Raw genomic sequence first — 14,135 nt, forward strand, 5'->3', positions numbered from 1 at the left:
AAAAATTTAGTTTACTGGGCAATTTACAACTCTCTATGCAATTAGCTCATTAGCAATCACTGCAACAGTTGCAAGTGAGCATAAATTAAACCCAACATCATCTAGTACTGTAAAATTGACCCTGACAATTTACAATGAATGTGTTAAAATTGACCCTGACAATTTACAATGAATTGCTAGTAAATGCTCTTGTATTTTCAAAAATCAAACTCAGAAGAACTAGTATCAGGGTACAATTCAGTGACAATAAGGAGATTCTTCCTTAACATTTCATCGAAAAATTTGTGTTAAGGGAATTATTTTCATGATAAAAAATTAAATTTCCTTTCGGATGGAAGAATTATAACTGCATGTACAATTAACCTAACAAAATAATCCACTGTTTTGGATTGATGACTTAGAAACATGTTAACAGCAACAAAAAGTGTGCCAGATACTAATAAGACCAACACCACCATTCAAAGTGTAAACTTCCAGTTAAAAGTCTCACAAACATATTGCTTTACTAGTGCAAGGAATAATAAATTGACATCAAACTGTACTCAACTAATACAAACAGCCCACAAAGGAGAATAATTCAACCTAGCAGCTGCAATATAGGTAGGAGCAAATTACAAATGTCCTTTAACAGGTGGCAAAGTGACAGAATTATAATTTTGTCCTAAGCAATTATTATTTGCATTTAAAACCAACAGTCAAGTTTGACAAGAACAGGATAATCATTTGTCAAATACTGGCCAAAAAGATCACAATATCCTTGGATGAATTAGTGTAACTAGAGCTCTAAGGAACTATCAAAGCTCTTCTGCTTTATACTCTCCTTGTTCACCACCTCCAAGCATTGGTTCCTATAGATCTGATATTGTGACCAAGCATTTATACCATAAAAAAGCATTTAGTATTTTACAAGTAATCTGTCCTCACAACCTGCTGCCAATAGTGGCATATAATGCAGCATCGTATTCTCTGGATTTTTAATACAAAACTCACACTCATCCATGTTATAGCTATCTGAAAATTAACCATAAATGTTGGTGCTTTTTCTTTCCCTTGAAATACCTGGCTTTGTGTTGTGTTAAAAACATTTGAAGAGCAATGCATCCAAGATAATGCTTAACAAAATTTCTTATTAAAGTATACTTTTTGCGGAAATTAAGTCTGTCCATTTAAATAACAAAGTGAATTAAAAAAGAGCATGTGTAAATGGCAGAGTTCTGGTTCACCAAACCTACTTAATGAGTTTCAAAACCTGAAATTTGGCAGATCCATTTATCTGTCAACTGTTTTCCCAAATGAACATTTTTTTTTTACGAGTGTCCAGTCTACAAAAAGCAAAAAGATCTGTCCAATTTGATTCCAGATCTGTTGCAAGCTTTTGATTTAAATGTGACCCATCACATAAAAGAACATCTGGCCAATTTCACTGCAGAACCTAAAATCACATTTTGTTTCAATGCCCATGCAAATATTAATTATGGCAATACAGTGGATTCAGGTTAATTGGGACACATAAGGACCAGTACATTTTGGTCCAATTAGCCAAAGTTTCATGGAAATAGTTAAAAACGTATAAAAAAGAAACTGCAATTTAATAACAACTTAAATTAAATGCAGAACAAATTAGCTTACTACCAATGTTATTGCAGTATCATAAAACTGTGTATTAGTTCCTAATTATTATCGGACGAGTGTACACCACCATATTCTTTTGATCAACTGTTAATAACAAAATCAGCAAAGACATCTAGTGCAGATAATGGACTGCCTTCTTATAATGCTTTAGACAACTGCATTCTCCAAACATTCAAGACTATTTTTAATACCTTCAAATTCTTTGTAGCTCCTAATGTTGGAGTACTGAAATAGTTTCTTTTTCATTCCTGGCAGTTCTGGCACCTCCAAACCTGAATACTTGAAACCACAGTGCGCAAAACAGTTCTGAGTTGTCTTGCTGCTTATTTCTTGTGCATATCAGTGACAAGATTCACTGCTTTTTGAACACAAACACAACTGTGCCATTTAAAAACTGTTTGGTGTAAGCACGGTGTAGTGTCTAATGGTTACGCAAATGCACACAACTGTCACTAGATGGAAACTTTTCAGCAGTCTCCTGTCCCAATTAAGCAGCACAGTGTTCCAAATAAGCAGGCGACCTGATTTAGGAAGGCTTAGCCTGCACTGCTACTACTGATGTTGAGGACGTGGATGTGGTGAGGACCTACAAGTACCTGGGGATGCACCTGGATGTCAGGCTTGAGTGAAGCACTAACACAGAGGCTGTGTACAGGAAGGGCCAGAGTCGCCTCTACTTCCTGAGGAGACTGAGGTTTTTTTGGAGTATGCAGACCTCTCCTTCATATGTTCTACCAGTCAGTTGTCGTCAGTACAATCTTCTATGCAGTGGTATGCTGGGGCAATGGGATCAACATGGGTGATAGCAACAGGGTCAATAACCTAATTAAAAAGGCTCCTTTGGAATCAATAAAGTATCTGTCTAATAATCGTTGGCTCAATTTACCAAAATCCACTGTATTATATTAAAATATTCTTCTATATTGTTATCTCATTCTGTTGCCCTTTCAACTCCTTGCTTATTGACCTTGGCCTTAAGAAATTCGAAGATACTGCTACCCCGAGAAAAGTCAGTAGCAAAATATTTTCAATCAGTAATGTCAACAGAGAAAACATCTTTTCCACATTCAGCCCAAGATCTTGTAGTTCCAGTCAAGTTGCCTCCTTCATCAATGTTCTGATTATCACCCATGCATTACCAATGTTCCATCACAAGATAATCCACGTGTTCCATATATCATTCTATTGAACTTCTACAAACTTATTCTTCAGGAAACCAATACCGTATATAGTACTCCAGATGTGATCTCACCAAAGCCTTAACCGAAGCATAACATCCTTATCTTTTGTATTCAACTTCCCTCACAATGATTTCCTTATTTTTAACTGTACCTGCCTATTCGCCTTTTGTGATTAAAACACCCTGATCCCTCAAAATTTCAACAGCTCTGCAGTGTTTTATTTTTCCTGCTAACGACCATTTCATATTTCTGCACACTGAACTCCAATTGCCATATCTCTGCCCACTTCACAACTGACACATTTTGTGTGTTAAAATTAGCAACTGTTTCAGTGCCTTCATTCATGTTTATCTACTAGAAACTGTATACAGTTGAGGCCCCAGTACTAGTCCAGGATGAACCTTCTGCCTATATTTTTTAAAGTGTTTCCCTATGTACCTTCCAAATATGCATGCTGTGCACTGAAAAAGTTAGATCAGGATCAGAGCACCGAATTCTGTGGATTTCCATTTAGCATTCTGACTACATTTCACCAACCTTTAAGGCATTGTTATTTGTTTTGGCAATGCTTTTTCATGTCAAATTTTATCAAAGGCATTTTTGGAAACAAGTGGAATATTCAGAACAGCACAGGAGGTACAGCTGAAAAAGCCCTTGCCCCACAGCTTCAGTGCTCGGGCTTGACTCTGATCTTCAGTGATGCCTATGGCGAATTTGCACACAATAATAAGGGCCACTTGCATTTCTTCTGACTATTTGAGATTCTTTTCACATCCCAAAGATGTGTAGGTTGGTAGTTAATTGGCCATCAAAGTACCAAGAGTGTGTTAGTGTGAGGTAGAATCTGGGGGAGTTGATGGCAGTAAGAGGAGAAATAAAATGTTTTAGTGTAAATATAGTCATTACAAAAGGGCTTGTTTTCATACCGTACAACTCTAACATCCAACTTCATATTCTAAGTATTGAGGCAGTTTGTCAGATAGTTTTTTCTAATTCAAATCCACCGTGGTTCATTTAGATTCTTAAGAGATTTTCAAGTCTTCCCTTTATAACCATCACATTATTTTAATGAGGGCTTACCTTTGACTGATCAGTCTGCAAATACATGGATAACATATGACCTCATTTGTAACATGAAGAACTTAGCTAGCTTCCAGTCTAGCTCCCATGTTCAGTTTATTCATACTGACTAAATAATTTGTTTAATGTTCTGAAATAGACACCAGCTGCTCCAACTGATTAATTTTCTTCAGCCCTAAAGGTTACTGAGGAACTGAATCTTTGCATTGGTTTATCACCAATGGTTGCAAATTTATCATGAACACTTCAAATATTAGAACAAAGAACGCAGAAAACCACAGCACAATACAGGCCCCTCGACCGACAATGCTGTGCCGAACATGTACTTACTTTAGAAATTACCAAGGGCTACCCATAGCCCTCTATTTTTCTAAGCTCCACGTACCTATCCAAAAGTCTCTTAAAAGACCCTATTGTATCCACAGAACTCTAAAGTTATATGTTGGTACAATTAAAGAACTTCCAATAATAATGTCTTAACAAATACAAATGTTTGTACATCTATATTGTTGATTTAAAATACCACGAATACTTTAAAAATCTCAATGACATAGTTTGTATGCAACCTTAGCTTCACCTCAGTGGAACTCAAGGCTAAATTATTTTGATCATTTATTTTAAAAATCCTTTAATGATTACATGTCAGAAATAAACTCACATCTTCATCATCATCTATGGCTTCGCCAGTGAAATACAGAACGGCTCTAGGTACTATTCTCTCACGGAAAAAGTGCCCAATTTCAAAATCTGTGGCTAAGTTAAATTCTGAATCTTCATCCTGGGGCGGAAAAAAAATAAAACTCAGTTAGCAATTACCCTTAGTTAGCATGTCATGCAATATAGAGTAGATGATCTATCTACACCAATATTAATATTAGGATTCAAGTAAGCTCTCGACTTGATGGTAAAAATCACAAGGGATATCAGTATGCAGGCTGAGCTACAACTGATAATCCACAAATGGGAATATCAGTCTATTCAATTAGTTTCACCAAATGGCTAGAATTCATTAATCATATTAACAGTAGAAATAGTTATTTGCACAGAAACTCCCATTACTACTCAGGTAATGAAATAAAATTTAACACTAAATATGTCAGTTCCATTAAAAGTAATGTAACACATTGGATTGTTAATAAATATTTAAAAACAGAAGTTAATTCTTAAGATGTTGGAAAAGATTTGTAGCTCGGGTTGAGGATGTTGTTGTTGAATGGCTTGCCAAGCTGGCTTGTTAGCTTGCATACGTTTCGTTACCGAACTAGACAACGTCATCAGTGCAACTTCGAATTAAATGTTGATGATCTACATTATTCATCTTTTGTGTGTCCTGTGATGTGTGTGAGTGAGAGAGAGAGCGCGCGCACGCGAGAGAGAGAGAGAGAGAGAGAGAGAGAGAGAGAGAGAGAGAGAGAGAGAGAGAGAGAGAGAGAGAGAGAGAGAGAGAGAGAGAGAGAGAGAGAGAGAGAGAGAGAGAGAGAGAGAGAGAGAGAGAGCGTGTGTGTGTGTGTGTACATATACGTGCCATTTCTATTGGTTACCCATTATGTAATCCTCAATTGGTTAGTTAATTGGTTATTGATTTTAACTAACCAACTGAGGATTACATAATCAGTAACCAATAGAAATGGCACATATAGACACACACAAACAGACAAATCACAGGACACATAAAAGATGAACAAAGTAGATCACTAACATTTCATTTGAAGTTGCACTGATGATGTTGCCTAGCTGGATAATGAAACATCTGCAAGCGAACAAGCCAGCTCAGCAAGCCACTCAACAACAATTCAATCCTCCTTATGGTGTTTAGTCGGTAGCACTGTTACAAGACTCCAAAAGATTGTAAGAAACATTAACTATATAATGTTCATTATTCCATTTTATTAACATGTCAATAGCATTGATTGTTATTTAAGGACAAGAAATAAGTGCATTATTTTTATTTTAGTTTTTTTTCCAAGATCTGAGTATCAATCACAAGCTTAGCATTTGTTGCCCATCCTGAGCTGTTCCTTTAGAAAGAGGTGACAAAACCTATCAGAATCTTTCAGAGTCAACCACTGAAGTCTACAAAAGGAATAATGAACAGGCTGGCATAATATCTTAAGAATTCAAATGAGGATCTATGTACCAATTCTCCTCTTCTCATGAACCCCATAACAACACTTACCATTTCTGCCTCACCATGTCCGGAAACTGAAATGTCAAAGATTAAAATAAAATTAGTTTGTTGTTTGAAAAGCAGAATTTTTTGGGGGGGGGGCAAGGAAGAGATGTCCGAAGCAATAATAAAAAAATAAAAATGACAGTAGTGATATTGTCCTGATAAGATCTAAAGATCAGGTAGGAATCGTATTCAAAGACTTGTAGCATCTGTTTACAACACACTCAGTTCCCTCATCTCCTTTAACCAAAAACACCATGCAAATCATGTAATCAGCTGCACGGTTGCAAATGTAAAACCATTTAATTCAAGACAAAAATATTCAACGTACTGAAGTGATTCCAGCACACAACTGCCAAAATATTACACAGCTTGGACACAGATATCACTGTCTAACATCACTAACCAATTAGGTCTTTAAAAATAACATGGAGAAAGTTTTAAAAAAATTACAAAATTTGTGCTGAATACATTAACATGTTCCTGTCTACCCAAGTGAAAGAAAAAGGTGAGCCCAACAGTTACAACTATTCAAAACTGCCAGTATGCAAATAATCGGGATCAATAAAGTATGACTATGTCTATGACTATTATTAATACCATTTCAAATCCACTGCTAGATGCAACTCTGCCTGGCAGTCTGGATGGGGCATGTATATTCCCATTTTTTAAAAATTCCATTTTCCCCATTTATTTCTATCATTTAGTTAATGCATGACAATTTTAAACAGAATACAGTAGATTTCAGTTAATTGGGCCATTGGTTAATCAGGACAGCCGCCTATTTGAGACAACTCTTAATGAACAAAAACAAATCGAGACAAAAGCTGGAATTCCCTTAGTTTATTTGGGATACTATGTTGCTTAATTGCGATAGGAGACTGCTGCCAAACCGTTTTAACAGTAGCATTAGATGCATGCATTTGTGTTTAAAAAGCAGTGATTTTTGTCACTGACAGTTGACGAGAAGTAAGCAGCAAGACTTACTGTGGTTTCACGCATTCAGGCTGGGAGTGAAAATGAAATAATTTCACTACTTCAGCTAGTTAGGAACTACGAGGAACTTGAAGGTATCGACAATCTTAAACGTTACAATGAAACTGAAGATTTGGAGAATATAATCATTGAAAGCATTGTTTGAAAACAGTCCATTATCTGCAGTAGGTGTCTGCGCTAATTTTATTTACAATCATTCAATAGATCAGCAGCATACTCTGGATTAATTTCTCCATTAATCTATATGCTACTAAAACTCTCATGCTCTGTCTGTTTGTGACCTCCAATTAGTACGAATGGTGCATTACAGCATCACTTTTTTTTGGCTAAATCGAATTAAAATGCGCTAACTTACAAAATGCAGGCAAAGTTCGGGGTTATAGATTTGTATAAAATTGCTCATTCGCAAAAATCAACAGGCTCCCTTTTAACCCAAGAGCCGATCCGCCATCATGGAAATCGGGATGCGACAGCCCAGCGCATGCGCACAGCCAGCCTCAGCAGCGACACCAACCGGAGCAAAAGGGCAGGGCAGCTCTATTTCATGGGGTCACATTCTGCTAATCACCATCAGCATGTGCAGGATTGGGACAGATCTAACTGCCACCCATCAATAAGAGATAATTAAATCTTATTGTAATGATGTACTTCGAGACACCCATAAAACCCTTTGCTGCAGTCAAAGGACAGTGGTGACTATATCACATCCATTTAGGAGGGCACCAACCACATCATCAAGAATAATCAGCATCCTTTGGTGTTACTGCTTCGTATCTATCCAGCATTAGGGTAAAAAAAAATGGTCAGCCTAATTATGCCGCGTGGAGAGGGAAGGGGACATTATGGTCAAGAGATGATACCAAACGCCGTCGAGAAGCGGCAAGGAGAGGGAGAGAACAAGAATCGGATGAGGCCAGGGCCGCACGACTCCAGGATCAAAGAGTCAGGACAAAAAAGATGAGAGAAGAAGAGACAGTGAAGGAGAGGCATGCACGTCTCCAGGATCAGAGACAAACAACAAACAGCAGAAGAGATGAAAAGACGGGGGATGAAAGGATTGCACATCTCCAGATTGACAAAGAGAGGCACAAGGGTGGCAGATAAACCAGAAATGATGCCATCAAAAGTGTCCTTCGTTAAACGAGAAGGAGCTATATTTGCTTTGCAATGCGTCGTTCTTCTTTAATAAACTGAGGTTTTCTACTTCAGTTTGCAAAGCAAAGCGATACCAATAGCATTCAGGAATATAATGTTCATTCTGGCCACATCAGATTGCATTACCCTTCTCTCAAAGGGTGCCCCAATGGGTCACCCCATAGTCTAGTAACTATTAGGAACTAATACAGTTTTATTGTACTATAGTAGTTTTAGCAGCGTTCTTTTTTGTTCTGTATTTAAATAATTTATAAATCTGTTAAACAGTAGTTTGTTGTTTCTATACCTTTAACTTCAGCTATTTGGGGCAACCACTTAAAAGCATCGTGGTAGTGTAGTGGCTAACGCAACACTATTACGGCTCAGGGTATCAGAGTTCTAGGATCAATTCCAACATCATCTGTAAGGAATCTGTACCCCTCCCCATGGAATGTGTGGGTTTTCTCCAGGCCCTCCGGTTTCTTCCCAGAATCCAAAGACGTATGAGTTAATGGGATTATTGGTCATTGTAAATTGTCCTGTGTTTAGGCTAGGGTTAAATTGAAGGTTGCTGGGAAGCGCAGCTCGAAGGGCTGGAAGGGCCTATTCCATGCTGTACTAAATAAAGTAAATAAAAAATGTGCACCCGATGTGACCCAATTAACTGGAATCCATTGTATTTTAATCTCATTGCCTACACATACAATAGACACTTAGTCTAAGCTTGAAAGTTGTGGCAAAATCTTTAATGCAAATAGGGAACAGAGGACTATGACATAATGGCTCAGTTGCAGTGAGGATTAGTATTCAAACTGAAGATGTTACCTTTAAATTAAATGTTCACTTCATTCTTATGATGAAATACATCATGACTGTTTAGGATCTTAACTAAGCTTTGAATCTGTGAGGACATTTAATTTTTGATGCTTCAAAGTTAAGCTTATAGGCGATGAGCTTTTGCAATGGAGCTTTTAATAATGTTGGTAAGATCCTTCTTTCAGAAGCAATAGTGAAATTGATTCATTCAATTTGCACGGGCATATTCTTTGATCAGAATCGGTTCCTTAATGAATTACCCCAGCACTGAAACATGCTCAGTTGTCTGTTTCATCTGAAGAGTCATGGTTATCACCAAGTCAATTAGTAGTAAAGCACTGATACTTCCTGTTGGCTGACAATTTTTGCTGTAATAAGAGGTATGTTAAAAATCCCTGATACCCATTTCTCATATGCACTTTGAGATGATTAAATTCCTTTCTATCAGTTCAAAGGAAGGCTTGGCTGATCAAATTCCACATACCTCAAATTACTCTCCTTGTTGCTAGGAGAATGCCTTATTCGTTCTTAAACTCTCAACATTCCTTCATGGGCGTGAAAGCTAACAAGACTCTAGGAAACGTGTTATTAAGAGGAGGGCTAATTGACATGTAAACTGGCAAGATGATATTTTTTGGGGACTAGAAGTTTTGTGAAGGTTGCCTTTAATACTTAAAATATTACATTGTATGGAGATTGAATACCCAGAATTATTGTACAGTCAAATAGATTTTATTTCCTCAATCTGAATGCATCCATCGTTTTAAATTAGTGTAAAATATGAACAATCCTTTGCTCTAATTAACAAAATGAAGAAGTCACAAATAAGAGAAAATCTGCAGATGCTGGAGATCCGAGCAACACACACAAAACGCTGCAGGAACTCAGCAGGCCAAGCAGTACCTATGGAAAATCCATGAAGAATTCAGTTGTTTGCACATAACCACTTTATCAATAATGCTACTGGTTCTTGAAAAGTTTCCATTTTTGCTCATAGAGCTTTGCAATATTGCTTTCAGATTAATGTTTTAATTAAAAAAATTATAGGGAAACACCTGATGGTGAGTGTATCAAGAAGGCAACAGATCAACAAATAAAAAACAAGCAACATTCCATCAGACTTCTCTCTATCTCATTCAGTCATCAGTTCTTGGTCCGGAAATAACTAAACCCTACTGCTTCACTGAAGATGTATCACATTTTATCAAGTGCCAAAGCTACACTGAGTTACCATTTCAGTAGATGTTAAATTAATAGCTGTAATGATAAGAATTGTGAGGTCATCTTTAAAATTTGCGTCTTTAAAAATAGCTTAGAATTTTGTAGGTGTAGATAGGTGCCTGTATTTAAATACCTTCCAAAAGGAACTTACTGTAGATTATGCTGGGTTAAAAAAATACATAGGATTTCACGTCAGGTTAACTAGTTCATTGCTGGTCCAAGGAAAAATTTTTTTCCCCTCCCCTCCAAAATATATTTGAATTAATTGAGTTGAACATATATGAAAAAATACACTTGGTTTTGGTTGCCATTCATTTTAACTGTACTTTGAAAATTGGTATATTAAATCATAAGGGAAGTCCTCTTGCAAACAGAAATATTCCATTTAAACTGAATTAAAGTTCAAAGTACAATTAATATCAAAGTATGTATATTATATATAACATTGAGTTTCGCCTCCTTACAGGCAGCTACAAAACAAAGAAACCCAGGTGTTCTGCAAGTTCTCCAAATCCATTTTACAGTACCGCATTAGTTCAGACAATCTATCTTTGAAAATTTATCGTTGGGTAACTATTTAATAGATCAGTGGGAGAACACACGGGCAAATGCGGTTTTCCCACTAATGAGTCACTGCAGACAAATCCAGAAAATGCACATTTCAGAATCCAACAAAATATGCCATATTGCCCTGTACCCAGCATTTCATTTGCTTTTAAAGAGACCTTACAGGGAATGTCCTTTTAACAGTCAATTCCTAATAAAGGAATCAACTGCTAGTATTAGTAAACAGAAAAGAGCTTTTCTGGAGAGAAACTGTGACTCAATATTAATTACTCCAAGTGAAGGATGAAATTTTTCAGTGGAAAGCACCTTCTATGTATTTTTTAAGTGACACAGTGTGGTGTAGGCCCTTCCAGCTGCGCCACCCTAGCAAACCACAACCCCGAATTTTTTTTTAAACTGAACCTAATTGCAGGACAATTTACAATGACCAGTTAACCGAATTGGATGTGGGAGGAAACCAGAGCACCCATGTACAGAGGACACTTGAATTGGACTCCAAAATACCTTGAGCTATAATAGCCTCGCACTAACGGCTACACTACTGTGGCGCACTCTGTGAGAAGTTACACATATCATATTGTTAACAGAATTTCAGATGGTGACAAAAAGGGATACAGGAGCAAAATATTTCAGCAACAACCTCACAGTCAACGCAAGACCAAAGAACTGATTGGGGACTTCAGAAAGGGTAAGATGAGGGAATACACCCCCCCCCAATCGAGGGATCAGAAATGTAAAGGGTGAGTAATTTCAAGTTCCCAGGTGTTAACACCTCTGAGGATCATATTGAGGCAGCTGCAAAGAAGGCACAACAGCAGCTATATTTTATTAGGAGTTTGAGGGTACTTGAAATGTCACCAAAGAAACTTGCAAACTTCTACAGATGTACTGTGAAGACCATTCTAACTGGCTGCATCACCATCTGGGATGGGGGTGTGGGGGTCACTGCACAGGATCAAAATAAGCTGCAGAATGCTGTGACCTCAGTCAGCTCCATCACAGGCACTAGACGCCCCGGCATCCAGGACATCTTCAAAGAGTGATGCCTCAAAAAGGCATCCATCATTCAGGAGCCCCATCACGAGGCCATCTCATTGCTACCATGGGGAGGAGATACAGGAGCCTGAAGGCACACATTCAATGATTCAGGAATAGCTACTTCTCCTCTGCCATCAGATGTCTGAATGGATATTGAACATATAAACACTACCTCACTACCTTTTCCTCTCTTTTTTTACTATTTGCTTAACTCTAAGTAAAAAAAAATAAAAACACATCTTATCGTAATTTAACAGTTTTTATTATGCAATACAATGTACTGCTGCCACATAACAATGAATTTCATGAAGTTCTCAGGGAATGTACGGCAGAAATGTGGCAAATGTTCAGGGGATATCTGCATGGCGTTCTGCATAGGTACGGTCCAATGAGACAGGGAAAGGATGGTAGAGTACAGGAACTGTGGTGTACAAAGGCTGTTGAAAACCTAATCAAGAAGAAAAGCTTACGAAAGGTTAAGAAAAAACTAGGTAATGATAGAGATCTAGAAAATTGTACAGCTAGCAGAAAGTTTAAGAATGAAATTAGGAGAGCCAGAAGGGGCCATGAGAAGGCCTTGGCAAGGAGGATTAAGGAAAACCCCAAGGCATTCTACAAGTACATGAAGAGCAAGAGGATAAGGCGTGAGAGAATTGGGCCAATCAAGTGTGATAGTGGAAAAGTGTGTATGGAACCAGGAGATAGCAGAGATACTTAATGAATATTTTGCTTCAGTATTCACTACGGAAAAGTATCTTGGCAATTGTAGGGATGACTTACAGCGGGTTGAAAAGATTGAGCATATAGATATTAAGAGGATGTGCTGGAGCTTTAGGAAAATATCAAGTTGCACAAGTCTGCAGGAAATGATTAGATGTACACCAGGCTACTGTGGGAGGCAAGGGAGGAGATTGCTGAGCCTCTGGCAATGATCTTTGCACCATCAAAGGGCACAGGAGAGGTTCTGGAGGACTGTAGATGTTGTTCCCCTATTCAAGAAAGTGAGTAGAGATAGCCCAGGAAATTAGAGATCAGTGAGTCTTACTTCAGTGGTTGGTAAATTGATGGAAAAGATCCTGAGAGGCAGGATTTATGAACATTGGGAGAGGCAATAATACGATTAGGAATAGTCAGCATAGCTTTGCCAAGGGCAGGTCGTGCCTTACGAGCCTGATTGAATTTTTTGAGGATGCAACTAAACACATTGATAAAGGCAGAGCAGTAGACGTAGTGTATATGGATTTCAGCAAGGCATTTGACAAGATACCCCATGCAAGGCTTATTGAGAAAGTAAGGAGGCATGGGATCCAAGGGGACATTGCTTTGTGGATCCACAATTGGCTTGCCTACAGAAGGCAAACAGTGGCTGTAGGTGGGTCATATTCTGCATGGAGGTCCGTGTGCCTCAGGGATCTGTTCTGGGACCCCTTCTCTTCGTGATTTTTATAAATGACTTGGATGAGAAAGTGGAGGGATGGGTTAGTAAATTTGCTGATGACACAAAGATTGGGGGTGTTGTGGATAGTGTGGAGGGCTGTCAGAGGTTACAGCGGGACATTGATTAGATGCAAAAAATGGGCTGAGAAGTGGCAAATGGAGTTCAACCCAGATAGGTGTGAGGTGGCTCACTTTGGTCGGTCAAATATAATGGCAGAATATAGTATTAACAGTAAGACTCTTGGCAGTGTGGAGGATCAGAGGGATCTTCAGGTCCGAGTCCATAGGACACTCAAAGCTGCTGCACAGGTTGACTCTGGTTAAGAAGGCATACGGTGCATTGGCCTTCATCAACTGTGGGATTGAGTTCAAGAGCCAAGAGATAATGTTACAGCTTATATAGGACCCTGGTCAGACCTCACAACAGGAAGGATGTGGAAACTAAAGGGCGCAGAGGAGATTTACAAGGATGTTGCCTGGATTGGGGAGCATGCCTTATGAGAATAGGTTGAGTGAACTCAGCTTTTTCTCCTTGGAGCAGCGGAGGGTGAGAGGTGACCTGATAGAGGCACATAAGATGATGAGAGGCATTGATTGTGTGGTTAGCCAGAGGCTTTTTCCCAGGGCTGAAATGGCTATCATGAGAGGGCACAATTTTAAAATGCTTGGAAGTAGGTACAGAGGAGATGTCATGGATAAGTTTGTTTTTTTTTAAGCAGAGCGTGATGAGTGTGTGGAATGGGCTGCCGGTGACGATGGTGGAGCTGGATATGATAGGGTCTTTTAAGAGACTCCTGGATAGGTACAAAGAGCTTAGAAAAATAGAGGGCTATGGATAGCCTTAGGTAATTTCTAAGTAGGTA

General features: G+C 38.3%; 1 protein-coding gene across 4 annotated transcripts in view; it reads right to left on the reverse strand.

Moving 5' to 3' along the window:
* nap1l4b (nucleosome assembly protein 1-like 4b) overlaps nt 1-14,135 on the reverse strand; it is a 123,574-nt gene that overhangs the window by 22,948 nt on the left and 86,491 nt on the right. For all 4 annotated transcript variants that reach the window (XM_063062121.1, XM_063062122.1, XM_063062123.1 and 1 more), the window contains exons 11-12: nt 6,070-6,095; nt 4,552-4,671 (exon numbers count right to left, since the gene is read on the reverse strand). In XM_063062121.1, coding sequence (XP_062918191.1) covers nt 4,552-4,671; nt 6,070-6,095 — 146 coding nt within the window. The remainder of the gene's footprint in view (nt 1-4,551; nt 4,672-6,069; nt 6,096-14,135) is intronic.

This window comes from Mobula hypostoma, chromosome 11 (genome assembly GCF_963921235.1).
Source record: "Mobula hypostoma chromosome 11, sMobHyp1.1, whole genome shotgun sequence".
Classification (NCBI taxonomy): Eukaryota; Metazoa; Chordata; class Chondrichthyes; order Myliobatiformes; family Myliobatidae; genus Mobula; species Mobula hypostoma.